The sequence below is a fragment of the Chinchilla lanigera genome, unplaced genomic scaffold (genome assembly GCF_000276665.1).
Source record: "Chinchilla lanigera isolate Chin_1 unplaced genomic scaffold, ChiLan1.0 scaffold00062, whole genome shotgun sequence".
Taxonomy (NCBI): domain Eukaryota; kingdom Metazoa; phylum Chordata; class Mammalia; order Rodentia; family Chinchillidae; genus Chinchilla; species Chinchilla lanigera.
Genome location: NW_004955463.1, coordinates 13,921,411 through 13,943,053, shown reverse-complemented (window position 1 = coordinate 13,943,053; position 21,643 = coordinate 13,921,411). Strand labels below are relative to the sequence as shown.

The 21,643-nt window shown below is 37.7% G+C and overlaps 1 protein-coding gene across 1 annotated transcript in view; it reads left to right on the top strand.

Annotated features, from left to right (window-relative positions):
- The window catches only part of Whsc1l1 (Wolf-Hirschhorn syndrome candidate 1-like 1), a gene marked incomplete at its 5' end in the record, with an annotated part of 121,702 nt that overhangs the window by 42,942 nt on the left and 57,117 nt on the right, over positions 1 to 21,643 (top strand). Inside the window, 6 exon segments of the mRNA XM_005398440.2 lie at positions 4,828 to 4,899; positions 5,515 to 5,677; positions 11,276 to 11,430; positions 13,856 to 14,371; positions 15,925 to 16,051; positions 21,047 to 21,147. Coding sequence (XP_005398497.1) covers positions 4,828 to 4,899; positions 5,515 to 5,677; positions 11,276 to 11,430; positions 13,856 to 14,371; positions 15,925 to 16,051; positions 21,047 to 21,147 — 1,134 coding nt within the window.

Here is a 21,643-nt window from a genome sequence, read left to right as displayed (position 1 = left end):
TGTCCTGTTGTATGGCATGTATTCAAAGAGTGTCCTGTTGTATGGCATGTTGTTCAAAGTTTGAATGATTCACACACGTCAGTGGGTGGGCATCTGCAGTCATTGCATGGTGGGCCGATTGTGTCACTGTTTCTCTGTGTCATGATAGATCTCCCTCCGGGAGCCTATGAGGCAGGAAGCTAGCCTGCTGGAAGACCGGCGCTCTCCTCCCGTGGTTCCCTGTGCACTGGAAGCCCTCCTTCCGGGGCCTACGAGGCAGGGAGTGAGCCGCAGGTCCGAAGACCAGACCGGCGCTCCCCGCCCAAGGCTCCCCGTGCGCTGGGGGCCCTCCCTCCGGGAGCCCACAGGGCAGGAAGCTAGCCAGCTGGAAGACCGGCGCTCCCTGCCCGAGGCTCCCTGTGCGCCGGAAGCCCTCCTTCTGGGGCCTAAGAGGCAGGGAGTGAGCCACTGGTCCGAAGACCGGCGCTCCCCACCCGAGGCTCCCTGTGCGCCGGGGGCCCTCCCTCCAGGAGCCCACAGGGCAGGAAGCTAGCCAGCCGGAAGACCGGTGCTCCCTGCCGTGGCTCCCTGTGCGCCGGAAGCCCTCCTTCCGGGGCCTACCTCTTCTCCTTTCTTGTAATCTTTTTTGAGCAAACAAACTCTCATCTAAAATAATACACTTCATGATTTTATCCACAGCTTTTTTTCTCAGTACTTGTTCTGAGCTCTTTGGCCTTCTGAAGAATGGCTGTTATTTATTTAGAACAAGCGTATTTTCTCAACAATGAAAATGTGTTCAAACATCCAGGCAGCAGGAGACCTGAGATCACCACTAAAATTGTATATTTTAAAAATCGGTTTTAGTTTTTTTTCCTCCCACCAAATGAGAAACATGTGAAAAGGTTTCTGCAGTCTTCTTCCTTGGCTGGCATAATGCCGCAGGCATGTGAGTAGAGGCCTTAGTCAAACATTCATCACTTCCCCCTAGCACTTAAGTGGGCTTCTCTACCAGGCCACCCATTAACTCTTAGCTTGCTGCCTCTTTCTAAGAGCCAGTAGCCAGATCAGCCTCAGTAACAGAGTCAGAGTGTAGTTCTCAGCACTGGGCCTCAGTTTTTAGAATACGTTCATATGTAAGTCATTCTTTCTGTACACAATTCTTTGCTTTTTAACATTACAAACTTTCTTATTCAGAAAGTAAAAGAAAATTGCAATGTTTTTATGCCTTTCAAGTGCCTTTACATTTTTTTTCCCAATCTGAACATTGACAGTTTTTTAACCTTTTAGGAAAGATGATTTTGCTTAATGTTTTTGAAATTCATTTAGGTAATACCTGTATTATTAAGAGTTTGAAATTCTGCCAGATATACTGCATGTTGTTAATCTTAATGAAATTCTTATATTTTAATAAGAGCATTAGGGCAAAATATTTTAAAGGAATATTTAGAATAATATAATTTAGTTGCCCTGTTAACATAATTTTTCTTTCTATTTAAGCAGTCTTACTGCTGGGCACATCTGTAGTTCCAGCCTCTTGAGAGGCTGAGGCAGAAGGATCACAAGCTGGAGGTCAGCCTGGTCAACATAGTGAGACCCAGTCTAAAAAACTAAAATAGAATAAAATAAAAAGGCTGGGGAGCTGAATATGGTGGCGTGCACCTGTAATCTCAGCACTTAGAAGGCTGAGGCAAGAAGATCTCCATGAGTTCGAGGCCAGCCTGGGCTATATAAGTGAGTTCAAGGCCAGCTGGTACTACACAGCAAGACTCTATCTCAAAAACAAACAAAAAGGCTGAGGTTGTAGTCAGTGCAAAGACTGGGTTCAATTTCCAGTACCTCCCCCTACTCCCCAAAAAAGGAAAAAAAAAAAAAAAAAGAAAGAAGAAAAACCAAAACAGTAGTAGGCTTGTGTTACATAGCAAAAATTACTCCTTATCTGCCTTCAAAAAAGATCTAGCAGTCCCTTTCCTTAGACACCATGCATCTAGAGCGTACACCTCACTCATGCCTGCGATGTTTCTCTCCAAGTTACCCCACTGCCCTGCCACAGCATGACTGGAGGTGAGAGGCTAAGGAGAGCACTTAAGCTGGGTCTGGAATTGAAGGACAGCTTCTGAATGGCTGGCACAAACATGGGCAAGAGTTCTAAATCACCTGATTATTAGTCTAGTGATCAGGAAAACCAGTTTCTAAATTGGAATGCAGGTTTTTTTCTCTTTGCTTAATGAAGGTATCATACTAAGCACTCAAGATACCACTACAGACGCATCCAAGAGAGCTACTTTTGTATCTGTCAATAAGCTACTATTTGTTTTACCTGGATTACAGCAGTGACCTCCTGCTGACACCTTCTGTTTTCCTTCTTTACTCCCTGCCTCACAGCCAGCAGGATCTTTTTTTTTTTTTTTTTTTTTTTTTTCTCCCGTACCGGGAACCGAACTCACGACCTTGTGCTTGCCAGGCAGGCGCTGTTGCCACTGAGCTAAATCCCCAGCCCCTAGCAGGATCTTTTTAAACATGAAATTGATGCTTGTTGTTTGTCTACCTGTACTTCTTCTGTGGCTTTTGACTGCATTTAAGATAAACTCTAAACACTTTACTGTGGTATACTTCACAGTCTCATGTTCTCAGCCTTCATCTCATAACCTCTCTCTTCCTTGGGCAGTTAGATCGGTAGTTGTGACTTCTTAAAGTTTCTACCTTTTAAACCTCAGGTACTTCAGGCATCCCACTCTCTCTTCCTGCAGTATCCGTTCTCTTTTACTAAGCTGGCTCCTCTTTGATTATCACCTACTTTGTTGGACATGCTTTTCCTGCTCTTCATATCTGAAATTAAATATAAACTATTCTGGGTGTTTATGTTCCTGTTTGGTGTATACATCTGTAAGGTTCTAGGTCAGGGACCATATCTACATCTGTTTGTTTCACTGTTAGAGACCCAGTTCCTAGAACTGTACCTGGACAGGAAGAGGGGCTATGGAGTGAATTCTGATACTTAGCATTTGGGATGTTAGTCTACCTTACATAAAATCCCATTTTCCTCACAGTTACAAACCTTTCAATACTTTCCTTTTCCTTAATAAAACTTTATTTTTACAACAGTATCTAAATCTTGTAAAGTTATCAAATAAGAATTTTAAGTAGATTTTAGAATATATTCTTTCAGTGGGATTAAGATTTAATTTTCTTTTCTTTTTCTTTTTCTTTTTTTTTTTTTTGACAAAGTCTCACTGTGTAGTTCAGATTGACCTGAACTCACTATGTAGCCTAAGCTTACCTTGAATTTGCAGCGATCCTCCTGCCTCAGCCCGCCCAAGTGTTAGGATTACAGATGTGCACCACCATATCTGCTTTAAGACCTTATTTAATCTATACAGTGCTACTTTGTTTTAGGAACCTAATTCTTCCTGCAATTCTGGTTGCAAACCAAGTTGAATAAGAACCGAATTAAATTCAGTGGTTAGGTTCAGTGTTTACCTTTATGGGAAAATTTGATTTGGTTCTCAGTCAATTCGGTTTTTGACCTGAATCATAGAAAAAAATGAAGTTTGTGAATGGAGGCTTGTATGCCCTCTTTTTTGGTTTTTGGTTTTGTTTTCTGTTTTGGGTATTTTGAGACAGGGTCTAGCTATATAATTCAGGTTGGCCTTGAATGTAGCCTAGACTGGCCAGGCTGGACTCAAACTGTCCAGGTAGAACTAGCAATTATCCTGCCTCAGCCTCCCGAGCGCTGGGATCACAGGCGTGTGCCACCACTCCTGGCTTCATTTTTGGTTTTTTGAATCATGGTCTTGCTTTGTAGTTCAGGCTGGTCATGAACTCACTATGTAGCCTAGCTTAGCCTCAAACTCACAGCAATCTTCCTGCCTCATCCTCCCAAGTACTAGGATTATATGTATGTGCCAGCACACCTTGCTTTGTTTGTTTGTTTCTTTCTTGTTTTTGAAACAGGGTCTCACTGTGTAGTTTAGGCTGGTCTTGAACTCATAATGTAGCACAGGCTGGTTTCAGATTTGTGGTAATCCTCCCAATCTCAGCTTCCCCTGGATTATAGGCATATACCACTATACCCAGCAATATACCCTATTTTAAAGCCATCTCAGTTTTGCTCTCTGACAAGTAGGAAACTTTAAAATTCTTTCAAATTGGAGAAATAATTTCTCTTTTACAGAAGATTGGTAATACAAAAGTGTAAATGATCTTTCTTCACCATTTCCCTAATGTCACTCTCAAAAGAGTTTGTTTATATTTGTACCACATATTTTAAATACATATATAGATTATTTTAAGGTAAAAAGTTAGATGTATATAGATACAGGTATAGATTATCAACATGAAATAATACTGTAGTTATTATCTCTCTGGATAGAGTTTTCTTATTTTGTGTGTTTCTGTAGGGTAATTTTCTGAAATTTAGTTGCTAAATTGCAGAGTATACATATTTTGAGTACTGAAAGTACTTCCACATTTTATAGATAGATTACTTCTCAAAATGTTTTCCATATACATGTTTAGAAGTAAATTCTCTGGGTCAGAATCTGAACACTTCGAGGCTTTTCGTACTTATTACCAAGTTGCTTTCCAGGAAGGTTCTAGATTACATATTAGGAATCATTTGAGTGCCCTCCCATCCTTTTTCAACCTGGGAGGTTAAAAATACACTTTAATTAGAAACTTAAGTTTGAAAGTAATCAAGTAAGTAATGGGAGGTATAATCTTACTCCTTACATTGTTCATTTAATAAGTATCCTTTATTCTCTTTGCAGTGTAGTTTTATTTAATTTTTTAATGTCATTGTTCCTTGATTTGCTACCACTTTATTCTATTCCCATCCACCTTTTCACCTAGAGACCAAATGAGAGGGTGGACTCTGCACCAGAAAGACCAAGAGAAGAGCCAGCACTCAAAGACGCCGTCCCGGTGAGTTGCTTTGTTGGCTGTTGTCTGACCAGAGGTGAGATTGAGAGGTAGGGAAAACAAAATGATGAAAATACAATACAGTGTATTAGTACAGTTCCACACTTCTTTATTAGAAATCACACTGAAATAAATCTTGGAACTGGTTAAAGAAGTAGATATTAAAAAAAAAGAAGTAACTATTTGCAGCCGGATGTGGTGGTGCACAACTGTAATCCCAGCTCTCGGGAGGCTGAGGCTGGAGGACCGAGGACCATGATGAGTTTGAGGCCAGTCTGGGCTATATAGTGAGACCCTGTCTCAAAAAAAAAAAAAAAAGTACATATTTTTGGTGAGTTATTTTCCTTTGAAGAACTGCATTTTTGTTGATCATGTGAATTTCCAGATGCCTTATCAATAATTTGGCAGCAGAAAACATCAGTACTGTTTTTAGTACTGTATTTAAGGTAGGGGTTATTTTATTTCCTTCTCTCTTCTGTCTTGCTGGTTATAGGTACAGGTATTAAAGGTAAGTATAATTGAGATAAGTTTTACATTGTTAGCATTTTTAGTGTATGTAGTACAAGGTTTATTTGTTCTAGGTCACTTCTGATGGAGTTTTGTGAACTTTTCCCATAGGTTCAGCCAATACTGTCTTCTGCCCCAACCGCAGAAGTAACCACTGGTGTTAAGTTTCGGGTTGGCGATCTTGTTTGGTCCAAGGTGGGAACCTACCCTTGGTGGCCTTGTATGGTTTCAAGTGATCCCCAGCTTGAGGTTCATACCAAAATTAACACAAGAGGTAAGAAATGTTATAAGTGGTTATTGAGTAAATTTGTCAGTAAAGAAAACCTTAAATGTTTTGTGTGAATATGAGAATAAGCCAGGAGTGGTGGCACACACCTGTAAATGTCAACACTCTGGGTGGCTGAGGCAGGAGACCACAAGTTTTAGCTCATCCTGGGCAACTTAGTGACTGAGACACTGTCAGAACATGAAAACAGGCTACGAATGTAGCTTAGTGCAATGGCCCTGAGCTCAACTCCCAGTACACTCCCCAAACACAGATAATACACACATAATATATAATCTCACACAAAAAATGTACATCTCTGTATCTGTTTTAATAACCACTGAAATAAATTTGGTCATCTTACCTGTGATAGAGAGCCCCTACAACTGATGTAATCCTCAATTTTCCCTTGTAATACTTTGCATTTAGTTACAATTTCTTTTTTCATCTTTGTGTGTGTGTGTGTGTGTATGTGTGTTGCTGGGATCTTAGTTTTTTTTTTTTTAACCTAGTATTTCATGTATTCCAAGTGTCAAGTTACCTTCTCATTGCTGAGACACAGTACCTGACACCCACAACTCCAAGGAGGAAAGATTTATTTGGGTTCACTGTTTGTAGAGGTTTCAGCCTATACTTGGCTCCAGGCTCTAAGACAGGTAGCATGACAGAGGAGGCCTGCTCTTGGCAGGGCAGCAGGAAGCAGAGAACAGTCAAGGGAGAAGGGAGAAAGAGAAGAACTCTTCCCAGCCATGCCCCAGATCCATCTCTTCTGACCATGCTTCACCTCCTAATGTCGCAATATTTCCTAAAGAAAGTTTATGAATATGTAATGTCTTATATGAGCTTTATTAAGGGCCAGCTTTCTTTAATTTCATCACTGAGTCCTATGGGTAGTAACTTTTTTACATAAATGAATATTTTTTATTCTAATAAATTTTACAGGATGATTTCTTCCTCTTCCACTCTAATTTTGAATCTATAAATTTCCTGTGGCATCCCCATATATTTGAAATGACAGAAGTATACCTTAAATCTAGCTGTATATAACATAGGATCTTAGCTTAGGTATGTTAAAAGTTAAAAAAAGATATATTCACACTTTCTTCTTTGTGTGTGTGTGTGCATGTGTGCATGCATGTGTGTGTGTACATGCCCATTCATGCACATGCACACTGTAGGAATTGAACTCAGGGCTTCGTACATGCTAAGCAAGCACTCTGTCACTGAGCTACACCCCAGCCTGGAAATTTGAGCTTGGAACTTACTTCTGGATATTTATTTTTTTTAATAAACTCATTCTTGTTGTATATGGACTTCCTCATTATGACAAACTTGGACCTGTTCTTCTTTCATCTTAAACTTGTTTGCTATTTTGGGGGAAGAGTGTCTGTTTAAGTCTGGTGAGTCAAATTTGTGAGGGGATCAGCTTGTCCGTGGCACTTCGTTATTTTGTTTGTTTTTTGTCTTTTTTAAGACAAGGTCTCACTATGTAGTTCAGGCTGGCCTTGAGCTCACTTTGTAGCCCAGGCTGGCGTTGAACTCGCAACAATCCTCCTGCCTCAGTCTCCCAAGTGCTGGGATTACAGGCATGCGCCACCGCACCTGGCATGTCTGTGGCAATTTGGCTGCATAGCTAGCAGTCCTTGTCCTGTTTCCTTATCTGATATTGGACTGATCTATCTGAAGCATTAAGCAGCTCTAATAATCCATGGTTCTACAAGTGGGAAAAGAAAGGATAAGACCCTCCAAGGAGGCCAGGTCTTCTTAAATGAAACAATTTTTGTCCATATATGAGCCTTCGAGCTCACAGAGAAATTGCATCATGTGAGAATTGTGGCTCTTCAGCTTTCTCTCCTCAGGAAAGCATTCTGAGATTTCAAAGGAAAGGGGAACTAGGAAGGGAGAAGGGGAAAAGGAAAAAAGGGACAAGAAAAGAAAGATAATGGAAAAAAATGGACACAAAGCTTTTGTAAATAAGGAAGGGAAGAGCGACTAAAGGGAGGAGAGAGAAATAGAAAAAAAGATATACCATGTACAGGTATAAGTTTTCTATGATAAATGTTATCAAAGAGATAAAAGGATTAAATAAGGATTTCACATTAATTACTTTATGAAAACCTGCTAATTTTAGTTTTTTTGCAAGATACAAATGAAAACACAAATTTATGCCTCATTTGTATTTTATAGGAAGTATTTAAACTTAGTTTTATTAATTATTGTCTGGTACTCTCTCAGGCAATCTCCTACTTCAGTGCTGGAAAAACAAATTTTTAAAAAAATGTCAGTACTGGAAATATGAGAATTTAGGTTAAGAAATACGTATTTGGTAAAAATTTAAAATAACCTTTTTGTTTCAGTACTTTTAAAAGTAATAGTCATACTGAGATTTTTATATTTTATTTGTACATTTTGGATACACATAATGATAACATTCAGGGCTGGGGATTTAGCTCAGGGGCAAGGCACCTGCCTGGCAAGCGCAAGGTCGTGAGTTCGGTTCCCAGTACCGGAGAAAAACCAAAAAAAAAAAAAAGATAATTCATCATAGAAAATTTATACCTGTACATGGTATATCTTTTTTTCTATTTCTCTCCCCTCCCTTCAGCTGCTCTTCCCTTCCTTATTTACAAAAGCTTTGTGTCCACTCCATTTTCTTTTCTTTTCTTGTCCCTTTTTTCCTTTCCCCTTCCCCACTTCCTAGTTCCCCTTTCCTTTGGAACAGTTTCTTTCTATTTCACAGTATCTATGTTGGTTCTTAGGTACACTTTCAGTTTCTCACACCAGAGACAAAAATGTGATATTTACACATGTGTGTTCAATTTATTTCACATAAAAGTGTGATCTCAAGGTGCATCCATTTAGCTAGAAATGTCTCAAGTTTATCCTTCTTTATGGCAGAGTAGTACAGTACTCTATTGTATAAAAAAACACATCTTCTTTATCCATTCATCAGTTGATGGGCATTTGGGTTGTTTCCAGAATTTAGCTATTGCAAGCTGTGCCGCTATAAACATGGATGTCCATATATTGCTGTGGTATGATGCTTTTAATTCTTTTGGGAAGATACCAAGAAGGGGAATAGCTAGGTCAAGTGCTACCTGTAGTTTTAGTTTTGTTGTTTTGGTTTTTTGTTTTGGTTTGTTTTTTGAGAAAGGGTCTTGCTATGTAGTTCAGGTTGGCCTTGAACTCATAATGATCCCAGTGCTGGGATTACAGGAGTGTGCCACCACACCCAGCATACTAGCACCCTTTTTACCTTTAAAATTTGAGGACTCAGAAAAGCTTTTGTTTATACTGTTTATGGGTTATACCTGTTATTTAAATTTAGAAACTAAAGCTGAAAAAATTTAAAAGTTGATAATTTATTTAAAAATAATCCATTATATATTATCATCAATTATATCTTCATGAAAAACTTTTCTCAAAAAATTAATTGTTTTACATTTTTGTAAATCTCTTTAACATCTGGATTAAACGAAGATGCATTCTCTTCATTCACAGCCTTAAATGGGGCTGTGAAAAATACCGTGACAAGGGTGTACTTTGGTGCATTCGTTTTGTTCTCACATATGCGTCTATGTTCAGTCTGTTGACTGTTTTAACTGAAGTATATATAGATAATCTTAACCTCACACAGATGTGTAATAGGCAAAAAGAACAGTATTTTAATAACCCTTTCAGATAATTGTGGGTGTTTTTCTTTGATACTACACCAAAACTAAAAAAAAGTGGGTTAATTACAGTGTAGAATCTGAAATCCTATCAGTGAACTTTTTGTACTTTTCTACATTAAAATCCATTGATTCTGTCTTGTACTTTGAGTGGACCTTTTACCATGTGTAATTTTGTAACATCTTACATTCATTGGCCATTTGAAACTTCTTAGTTTACTGAGTCATGTATAAGTAGCTCTTTTAAATGTTGACACATTCTCTTATAGATAATCTTCTAAATCACATTAGTTAATATCACCACAATTTCATTAGAAAATTCTTTGATTATTGGGAAGCTAGCTGATTCAGAGTCAAAACCCATTTTTCCAGAATTTTACAAAATTTTGCTTAAAAGATCAGACTTTATTACTGGCAATGAATAATGTTGTTTTCCTTGAAGCAGAGAAAAGCTCATTTTTGAGGAGATATCTGCCAGATACTGAAGTTTGAATAACCATAGCTCTTTCATACATATTTTCTAGTCAAATGGTGTTCCATGAAAAAGTGGCCAGCTCACTGTGTCATTCAGGCACACCAGCCCTTCTCCTCAAGACAGCTGTCATATTCTGTGTGGACTAGGGTTTCACTCGATTCTCCCTTTCATCACACAGAGTATTAAAAAGACATGTATTTGAGGCTGAAGACTTGGGAAAATTAGTAATTTTTACTGCTTCCTCAAGGATAGTAAGTAAAACTTTTTTAAAGTGCCAGTTGATAGCTGTGAAAAATACAGGGATGAACTTTGGTGCATTCATTTTGTCTCCATTCAGTGTACCTGCCAATAGCATTTTAAATTTTTTAAAAATTTTATCTATTTATTTGTTTATTTATTTATCTATCTTTGAAATAAGATCCTGCCATGCAGTGCAGGCCGGCCTTGAACTCAGTATGTAACCCAGGCTGGCTTTGAATTTGCAGCAATCCTCTTAGGAGCCTTGCCTCCTGAGTGCAGGGACTGCAGGCACACACTACCTCGCCCAGCTGCCAGCAGTGGTCTTATCTGCTATCGCTTTTGTTACTGTTAAGTACAAATGTCAACATAGTAAGAAAGACCAGTGATATTTTGATAATGTTATGAAGACAATTTTGAGACCTCACAGAATCCCTGAGTGTCCTATTCATATAGCTAGAAGAGCAATTTGATCAGCATTTGTCTTTTAAAAGTCCAAAAAACAAGGTCATACATAAACATTATTTCTACCCCAATTTGTTTGTAAAAAGATTGACAAGAAGTAAAAATAAATTGTATAACCATGTTGAATGTGATAGTAGATACTTGTAATCCCAGGATTCTAGGAGACTGAGACAGGAAGATTGCATGTTCAAGCTCAACCTGGATAACCTGATTTACCAGGGCCATGTCTTAAAATAAGGACTGGGGATGTAGTCATGGATTCAAGTCCTGGTGCTTCTAAATAAACTATTATAAGCAAAGTAATAAATCTAGTAATTAGCAGAATTTCAGCTTTTCTCTTGAAACTTGCTGTACTGATTTTAATCATTTGGAGTAATTTTTTTTTTTACCCCACCAGTACTAGGGATTGAACCAGGGCCTTCTCACTGAGCAATATCCCCATCCCTTTAAAAATATTTTTTCTTTTACAATTTTAATACAGGGTCTTGCTAAATCACTAAATTGCCTACCTTCTTGCCTCACCGTCCCAAAATGCTGGGATTACAGGCATGTGCCACCACACTGAGCTATTTGGAGTGATTTTTACAGAGCTAATAGTTGTGTAATTGGTAGTTATTCGAATATGTCCTTGGATAATTCAAAATATACAAATTGTAATGGGAAAACAGGAAGAAACCTAAGTAAGAGGCCCTTTTGCTTAAGTACAGTATATGTGGATGCTCATGTTTTGAAATAATTAATGAGAATTTTTACTTACAGGTGCCCGGGAATATCATGTCCAGTTTTTTAGCAACCAGCCAGAGAGAGCATGGGTTCATGAAAAGCGGGTACGGGAATATAAAGGTCATAAACAGTATGAAGAATTACTGGCTGAAGCAACCAAACAAGCCAGCAATCATTCTGAAAAACAGAAGGTAAATACAGCATATTAGTATTTTTGTTAAGTCCAATTCAGAAAGAGAATTGTTCTCCCTAATATGTGGAATCCAAAATATATACCAAGAAAGTAGAAGAAAGACTATTATTAGACGAGAGGAAGGGAAGAAGGGGAGAAGGGCTGTAAGGGTGGGTCGTAGGGGAATGGTAGGGTCGTAGGGGAATGGTAGGGTCAAAATACACACCTGGAACCCCTCCTAAGGGGCAGGGGAAGGCAGGGCAAAAGGTGCGTTGGAGGGCGAGGGTGGTTATGTTATGTACATATACAAATCTGCCAAAACGAAGCCAGTTCTTTTTAGTATATGTGCTGCTGAAGCAAGGACTGAAACCAGTTTTTTAAAAGGGTGACAAAATTCTTTTTTTGTTTGTCTTATTTTGTTTTTGTGTGTTTTTTTGGGCACCGGAAATTGAACTCAGGACCTCATGCTTGCCAGGCTGGCACTGCGCCACTGAGCTATATCCCCAGCTGCAAAATTCTTTAAAAATTAAGTATTTTTATTAATCTTGCGTGCGTGCATGTGTGTGCGCATGCACATGCGCGCACACACAATTTGATCCTGAGAAACCTATGCCAGGTATGTGTTTTACCACTGGGCTGTACCCTCATCTTCTAATACGGTTTTTAAAGGATTTAATAAGTCACAATTTTTCATACTTGAATTCGGACCATTGTTACAATGACTTGTTATTTTAACTCCCTTAAGTTCACTTTAAATCATTGCAGGTGATCACTAGGTTTGTAAGTATAACTGGTTTTTGTTACATAAAGAGCATTATATAGTATTCTTAAAAGCTTTACTTAATACAGTGTTGAATTCTTTTGTGAATTGAGTTAATGAGCATAAGTCTATAGGGTGTTAGTGAAATTTGGATTTTTCCAGGGATTTAAAATTTTTTCCTATTTCAGTGTCTTACAATTTCTCCGTATTTAACAGAACTGCCTTATGCAATTTAAGTTTAAAAATATTCACTGAAGGGGAAGGAAAGAAGGGACAAGAAAAAAAGAATAAAAGGAAGAAATGAAAGCAAAGCTTTTGTAAATGAGGAGGGGAAGAAGGGTTGAAGGGAGGGGAGGGGAATAGGAAAAATAAGTAATATATACATATTGTGTACAGGTACAAATTCCCTATGATGAATGTTATCATTGTATATCTAAAATGTACCAATAAAATTTTTTAAAACCCAGAAAAGGAAAAAAAAATCAGTGAGCACCTTCTCTGAGACAGACACAGTTTTAAGAGCTTTCTGTATGCATTAACTCACGTAGTCTTCACAATAACCCATATGAGGTAGATACTATTACTCCTTTTCCTGCAGCTGAAGAAACTAAAGCAAAGAAAGCTTATGTGCTTATGTAACTGCCTCACACAAGAACACACAAATGATGGAACCAGAAAATACGTTTGCTGTAGTGGTAGATAGTTTAGAATTTTGACATGTCCTCCTGATAGTCTGGTTGAGGTTTTAAACTCAACTAATTATAATGTGGGTCTCTTGTGATTCATGAATGTGCCATTTTTAACTGTAAAAGTTAAATGTTATCACAGAGAACTGATTAGTTTTATGAATCTTAGAATTGACAGACTTACACATTAGTATTTGACTTACACTATACCATCTCATAGTTTCATTAACTAACTTCACTTTTAGCTTAACCTTCTGATAATTCCTGATGGCTTCAGTCATCTCATACACTTCTAATCACTGCCTTTGCCAGCTCACACAATTTTATTCAAAGCTCTCTTCCCTCTTTTGCCAATCCAAAGCCTTCTGATCAACTCTGGATCTTAGAGACCTGTGGAAACTATGATTTGGGTCTGCTGTGTCTTTTCTCTTACACATGCCTGCTGTCTTTGGTCTTGTTAGCTTTTGTTTGTTCCTCCCTCCTTTCTGTCCCTGTTTGCTTAGGGTAGACTACAGCACGTCTTCGTTGGTTCTTTGCTGGTTTGCTCCATGGCACCCCTCAACTACCCCAACCTTCTCTCTGTGGAGGAAAGAAGTGGGAGTTTTGAGTTATTATTCTTAATGTTAGTGTTCAGTTGGCCACTAAAAGTAGTCATTTTTGTAACCTTTCTTCTCTTTTCCCTAATTATCACTAGCATTTTGTGACTATGGTGTGAGGACAACTCCCTCTTTGGGGAACTCATCCAGCAAGTGGTCAACAGAGGAAGGATGTGTAAGAGAATAGACCTTTATGACATCTAGTAGAGTTATTCTAATTTAAGTCAAAGTTACAGAGTTAAGATATTCCAATTGTTTGAGGGAAGAACCCAAAGATACTTATGTGTACCTTAAAAAGATAACAGAAGCAAATACGAATACATTTTGCATTTTGCATAATGCATTTTGGTTTCAGTGTACCTGTTTAAGTGTATCAAATTAATGCCTGTGCCTTTTTTTAAGATTCGGAAACCCCGACCTCAGAGAGAACGTGCCCAATGGGATATTGGCATTGCCCATGCAGAAAAAGCATTGAAAATGACTCGAGAAGAAAGAATAGAACAGTATACTTTCATCTATATTGATAAACAGCCTGAAGAGGCTTTATCCCAAACAAAAAAGAATGCTGCCTCCAAGACCGAAATGAAAAAACCCCGAAGACCAAGATCAGTGTTGAATAGTCAACCAGAACAGACCAATGCAGGGGAGGTGGCCTCCTCACAGTCAAGTACTGATGTTCGGAGACACAGTCAGAGGCGGCACACAAGTGTGGAAGAGGAAGAACCGCCCCCTGTTAAAATAGCCTGGAAAACAGCAGCCGCAAGGAAATCCTTACCAGCTTCCATTACAATGCACAAAGGGAGCCTGGATTTGCAGAAGTGTAACATGTCCCCAGTTGTAAAAATTGAACAAGTATTTGCTCTTCAAAATGCAACAGGAGATGGGAAATTTATCGATCAATTTGTTTATTCAACAAAGGTACCTCATTTTTTTATGGTTGTTTGGAGTGAGGGGTTTGAGGGGGAGGTTGTTTTAAAAGTAGTCAATCTTGGCATTTAAAGAATAACACAAGGATATAATTTAAATACTCTTTGTATTTCCCACATTTGAAGCATATAGTCACATTTAGCCTGTAGGCAAAAAAGGCACAGGCAAAACATCCATGTTTTTCTTTTTTCTTTTTTTTTCATTTTCTTTTGTAATATTACCATCTGTAGTAGATTAATCTTGAGCTATGCAGCCAAAGTTGAGCTTAGCTCCCAAAAGTCATGGAAAAAAACTGGGCAGTTTGCCTGTTTCTAGTTTGTATAGTTTTTTTTTTTTCAGTGTGTGCTTCTTATTAAAATCATTTTTCCAGTTATCTGAATTAACTATTGTTGTAAAAACTACTGTACAAAATCTACTTGCTGATCTGCTTGGTTGTACAAGCAATTTTGTTAACTCCTGGTCTCAGGATATCTAACTGCATTTTATTGAATCCCAGTACTGTTTGTCTTGTGATATTTAATTGTTGCAGTAGCCTGGGGATGGGTTAGAAACAGTCACTATAGACAGAACGCCTTATCTATATGCCCTGGGACTAAAGACACGAGAGCTCTCTATAGCATTGATCCTATCTATATTCTTCCTCACCACTCTCCCCAACCCACACAACCTTGGGTCTGCTTTAAAAATAATGAATTCCATGTTTGTTTATTCCTAACATAGACACATGCATGTTAAAATAATTAATTAAATATAGGGTTGCCTCATTAAAATATATTTTCTTAGATATGTTCAGGGTCCTCTAGGGGTCTTGGTAAAGCTCATGTTCAGTCTCCATTTTCATTCTCGGTAGCAAATGAGTCTTTTGAATCTTTTAAAAATGCAGGTTGGCCTTATTCTTGGAGCTCATTTTAATCTGCTTCTAAATACACAAATCAAAGTCAGTCCTCTCACCCCTAATAATGTTATTTAAAGGAAATTGGAGATTAAACTAATTTTTAAAAAATACATACTTACTTATAAATTGCTCCTTTATTGCTACTCCTTTACATTAAAAATACCTGAGACTTAAATGAATTTTACCTACTTTCTGTTTGCTCCAGATTACTTATTGGTCGCAGTTTGGTTACCAAAATGACATATTTCTGTATCTGAGGATATTGTTGTCTGTTTAGACATGTTGACTTTTCTATCTTTATAATAGGGCACTATATCAAATGACGGTGACTAGAGTTATCTAGTATATGTATAAAAGAAGAAATTTCAGAACAGAAGATACTTTTTGTTTTTCAGTATATTCGATGATACAGGTTCTCATACGAATATCTATCACCTGGACTTAGACTAATAGTTTTTGTCCACATGCTGTCATTATACATGTTTCAGTATGTGCTGATGGCAATAAAATTGTTCTGATAAGGGCAATAATCAAAGTTCAACAGATTTAAGCAAATTATAATCATGTTAAGCCAGCTTCATAAGTCCATGATGCTTTTTGCCTGGTAATTATGGTTGTGTTTTTTTTTTTTTTTTGCCTTATTTTAAAGGGAATTGGTAACAAAACGGAAATAAGTGTCAGGGGACAAGACAGGCTTATAATTTCCTCACCAAACCAGAGAAATGAAAAGCCAACACAGAATATATCATCTCCTGAAGCAACATCTGGTCCTACAGGTGGGTGTGAATGAGGAATCTATGGATCCACTTTGAGAGACCTATCATTCTGTTCTGCTGTGTTACTAAGATACTTCATTATCAAAAATAAATTGTTGGGGGCTGGGGATTTAGCTCAGCGGCACAGCGCCTGCCTGGCAAGCGCAAGGTCGTGAGTTCAGTTCCCAGTACCAGAGAAAAACCAAAAAAAAAAAAAAAAAAAGTAAATTGTTGAGCATAGCATGGTGGTGCACTTTTATAGCTTCAGATATTCTGAAGGCTGAGGCATAGGGATCACTTGAGCTTGGGAGTTCAAGACCAGGCAGAGAAACATAGTAAGACTCCATCTCAAAAATACTACTACTACTACTATTACTAAATAAATAATTGAATTATAAAGCAATTATTTCAGTAGAGATAGTGGATGAGGGGGCTAAAGAATTTTATTCATAATAACAGTTATTTTTCTTCTAAGAATTTAAAAAGGAAGTTCTATACGAATATGGCTATAGTCAGGGCTATAGCACAGCGGCACAGTGCTTGCCTGGCAAGTGCAAGGTCGTGAGTTCAATTCCCAGTACAAAAAAAAAAAAAATCATAATAAGAATATAGCTGTAAAATCTAAACATACCAGAGTAAAGTAATTGTACCATTTGATGATCTCTATTTGGATGAGAATAACTTTTCCAGCACTTTTAGCACATTCTTACCCTTTCCTCCTTTATCCTGTATTGAAAGCAGATTGGCAGATATCAGAGCTCTTTTCATTATTCCTAGTTATGCAAGGTCTTGGTAGCTGAGAGGCCTAGGGCCTAACTATGCTAATGTAACCTGTTCTCTGATTAATGAACACAATGAACTGAAAATTATGCTATATTATTCTTTCCTAAATGAGAGATACCTATATTCAGTAAGATTGTATGTTTAGAATGTATAATTTTTTTTAGAGGCTGGCAGGATCTTAGAGTTTCGAATAAATGGTGGGTTTGGTTTATATAACATTGTCATGGGGCTGGGGATTTAGCTCAACGGCATAGTGCGTGCCTGGCAGGTGCGAGGTCATGAGTTTGATTCCCGGTACTGGAGAAAAAACCAAAAAAATAAAAAAAACAGTGTCATGTCAGTAGTATTTCTGTAATACTGCTTAACATAGTCATCAAGAAAAGAGCTAGGTATTGATTAGCTTGGTCACGTGGAATCTTAGCTTAGGAGATTTTATTTTCTTCTTTATTTTTTAATCTTAAGTGACTATACAGTAGAAGCAAACAACAAACTATTTTCTCTTCTACTGTACTTTGATTACTCAACACACTTCTGTGACCTGGTTGAATGAATTTTCACCACACTGACCGATTCTCCAAAACCCAGGAAAGCACTTTACTTACATTTACCAGCTTATTATAAAAGGTGTTACAGAGACTACCGATCATTAGCCACATGGAAGAGACGCACAGAACAGCATATGTGGAAAGCCCTCTCTGGGTTTACCACTCCCTTAGCTCCTCCACATGTTCCCCAAACTAGAAGTTCTCTAAACCCCGTAGTTCAGGGTTTTTATGTGAGGTTCATCACATAGGTATGATCAGTTATTAACTCATTCTCCAGACTGTCTTCCTCTTTGGAAGTTGAGTTGGGGCTGAGAATTTATCCTGGCCTGGTCTTTCTGGTGACCACTCCCTACCTAGGAGTTCATCAGGAGTCACCCCATTTCCTCTGTCACTGAGGAAGTCCCAAGGGATTAGAATCTGTGTTAGGAACTGGGGCCCAAGACCAAATACTACAACAGGATGCACCCAACACCCCTATCATGTATGAAATTGCAAAGGATTTAAGGTCCACGTGCCAGGAAGCAAGGGTGGAGACCAAATATATACTGCTTATATCACAATATCACAGTGACCACATAATTTTCAGGGTCAAAGGGTCAAAGTTATAAGAGCTGAAGTAATAATATTGACTCAACAGTAAGCTAGGCAAACTTGTATTGAGTAGCATGAAGAAGTATCTTTACAAAGTAAATTTAAAATTCTAATTATCAGAAAAGCTAAGTAAAAATAATTACAATTTAGAAAAGGACTTGGGCTTCTAAAAAAGTGATGGGGCTGTAGGACAGAAGCGGTGGCAAGGGGACATGGGACATACGTTGGTTGGTGTATATTAAGTATGCCTTTATTCAGTAGTTAGTTAGGAAAGAAACCAGAACTAAAGAAAGGAGGGAGTAGCAAGATCCAGAACCAGGTTTGTAACTTGTATCATTTCCAAATACTGTTCAATAAAATTGTAGCAGGTGTGGTGGCACATTCCTATAATCCTAGCACTCAGGAGGCTAAGGCAGGAGGAGCACTGCAAATTTGAGGCCAGCCTGGACTACACAGTAAATTCAAAGCTGGCCTGGACTACATAGGACGACTTGTCTCAAAAAAAAAACTGAAATGAAACAAAACAAAAATAATAATAAATACAGTGGTACCTTGGTTCATGAACTTAATTCTTTCTGCAGTTCTGGTTGTAAACCAAATTCGACAAGAACTGAAATCATGGAAAGAATTAAGTTTGTGAACCAAGCTACCATTGTATAAAAAATAAAATAAAATTATAATGTTGAGTCAGTAAAATGGACTAGAGTTTTGCATTAATCAGCCATAATTAAAAACATGTGTTTTCTTTGGCTATGAAAAGTATGTTTCAACTTCAGCTTTTCATAGGTATATCAGTTCTGTTACCTCTCTTTACTTTTTTTTTTTTTTTTTGAATGCTGGGGCCCCCCATAATCTTCTAAACTGTTGTTAATTTGTCTGAATTTAAGTGGGATACCTAAATTAGGAGGATCTTTAAACATCTATAGTTTGTAACTAGGGAGAAAATAAATTATTCTTCCTAAATATACTTTTATTTTTAGTGGAGCTTGTTTTTTGTCCCTTTCCCTGAGTTACTGAACATTTTCATTTAACCTTTTCATTGTAAGATTTAAGTTCTGCTATGAAATTATTTTTAATTAAGTGGAAGGTTATAATTCTTTATATCAGGAAAAAGGCTGGCTAGTGACTTTGTCAGGTGTGTACAGTTTTGCTTGTATATTGTGACTGGAACCTTATTTTAGGGATGAGTGCTCTAAAGCTTCAGTGTTGGTTTAAATTTGTCTACCAGCTGTGTTTGATAAACATGCTTTGTCTTTTTAAGTGGCCATTTTGCTTTTTTGTATGAGAAAGTTGACTTTTAGTAATTGAAAGGTCAGGAAGGAAACTTATTTTTCCTTCAGAAGCCAATTGTATTATCATCTCAGGTGGTATTCACTAGTGAAAAAGAAATCTTGAGCCTTAGTAAACTCAGGAGATACGTAAGATATGTGGCACTGCTACATTTCTGTGGTTTGAACGTATTATATTTGCATTCACACTAGATTTCTCAGCTATTTTCCAAATCCAGACACACTCACCTCCTGCTTCTAGTAGATAAGCATGATAGTACTGTTTAGTGGGTACCTTTCAGAGTAATTTTAGGAAGCCGTGTTGCCTCATTCACCCCTCTATGACAGCAGATCCAGTTTCATTTGCACTTCATGGTGCAAGTATATTGTCATCATCAAAACAAATAAAGTTTTTATTTTATTTTAAGCAGCTCCATTTATATTTTTGTCTCTCCTGGTAATACTTGAATAATGCTGATTAGACTAAAATATGGATCTCTGGGACTCTTGGCTTGGTCTAGGAGGGCAGGGTAGCCGGTGCCTTGGTAGACATTTAAAGGAAGGAACCAACACCTTTGTGACCTCTCTGCTAGAAACTGATTAATCACAGCTCCAAAATAGACAATTAGCAAACTACCCACTCCTCATCAAAAAACACACTGCTGTAGTGGGATCCTTCTTTGGTTTGACTTTGAACTAAGGTGAAGGTTATATTTACATATAACCCAGAGCAATGAAGTCAGAAAATACAAAGGTTATCTGGAAGGCTGTATTGGAATAGCTTCCATCTGATTTTATAGATTTTTGTTTGTTTTTGTTGTGTTTTGTTTTGAGATGAGGATGTTGCTATGTAGTTTAGGCTGGTCTTGGGCCATGTAGTCCAGGCTGTTCTTAAACTTGCTGTAATCCTCCTGTCTCAGCCTCCTGAGTGCTGGGATTACAGGTGTGTGCCACCACACCAGGCTGTAGAGGACCATTTTATGTTAGGTGGTCCAAACATTGAAAACATGACAGCCATCCTCACTGAAAGTATCGTTGCTTCTCAAGATTACAGACCAAAATCAAACCTAACTTAGTGTTTTTTCAAGTTGTGGTCTTTAAGTTTTTATGCTTTCCAAAAATAGAGTTCATGTGAGTTGTCTTATGTTTATTTTTAAAGAATGTACTATTTTTTTAAAATCTTATTTTACCATTTAGCATGGACAAAGTTGATAATTTGTTTCAAGTAGGTTTTTATGACTTTTCCTAAAGTGTAGCAAAAGTCCCTTGATAGTCAAATTGACCAAATTGACAATTAGGTTTAGGTCACATTTTTGTGCCTTTGCTGCTTTTCTCACTTTGAGTATTAATGACAGTAGCAAAACGTATGTAAGCTTCCCAAGTACCATTAACCCTTTTACCTATGGAGTTAATTAAACTCATTCGCTAAGAATTTTGGACCAATAATACCTGTTTAAACAGGGTAATAAAGTCATTTTTACTCACCTCTTCAGCCCTTTGCTCTCCTCAGATATATTTACCTAAATATGTGTACATGCCTTCAAAACTGAACTGTCTGTGCTCTTTCAGTTTGACTTTATAATTTTAAAAAATTCAACCTCCCTTTATTTGTATAACCAGGTTCTTTTGTGGATCCCAGTCTCAGCTCAGCAGCCTTTACAGTTTGATCTACTAGTAATTTTTTTGTGCTCCCAAATATTTAAAAGCTTTTTAATGGCTTATAATTAAAATTCCAAAAGTAATGGATGAGAAAGGCAAAGAATCTGGTCACCTCCATAAATGTCAAGCCATCCTTAAATGAGTGTTTATGTGTTTAAATCATCTCTTAGGCTTGGTAGAAAAGAAGCAACAGAGAAGATCAATTAGGACTCGTTCTGAATCAGAGAAGTCCTCGGAAGCTGTGCCAAAGAAGAAGATCAAAAAGGAGCAGGTTGGCTTCCTACATGTAGAGAGTTAAAGCACTGTATTTGTACATGTTGTGGCTTCTCTCAGTATCTTAAAAGAAAGTGAAACTTCCCCCACCCTGGGTTTCCTTTCTGGACTGTCTTATGCTCCTGTCCTGGGGATACCAGTGCCCAGTCCTAATACAACCCTCCCTGGGGTTCTGCTTTAGGTGTTTTCACACAAAACAGACAGGCTTCAGAGGATGGGATGCCAGTGGTTCGAGACTCTTAAAACCCTCAAATTTATTTTCAAATTTGTGTTACGAGCAAAATGATTTTATGTCTTCATGATTTTGGGGGAGGACTATCATTGAGTTCCCTTTTTTTTAAAGTTTTGATTTTTGGTTTAAGCTGCTGGTATGTATTTTTATTTTTTTAAACAAATCAAATTAATTTAACTTATATTTAAGAAACAGATAGTTACAGATGATCTGGTTTTTCTGTTGATATCATAGGTTTTTTGGAATGTTATTTTCCCAGTGA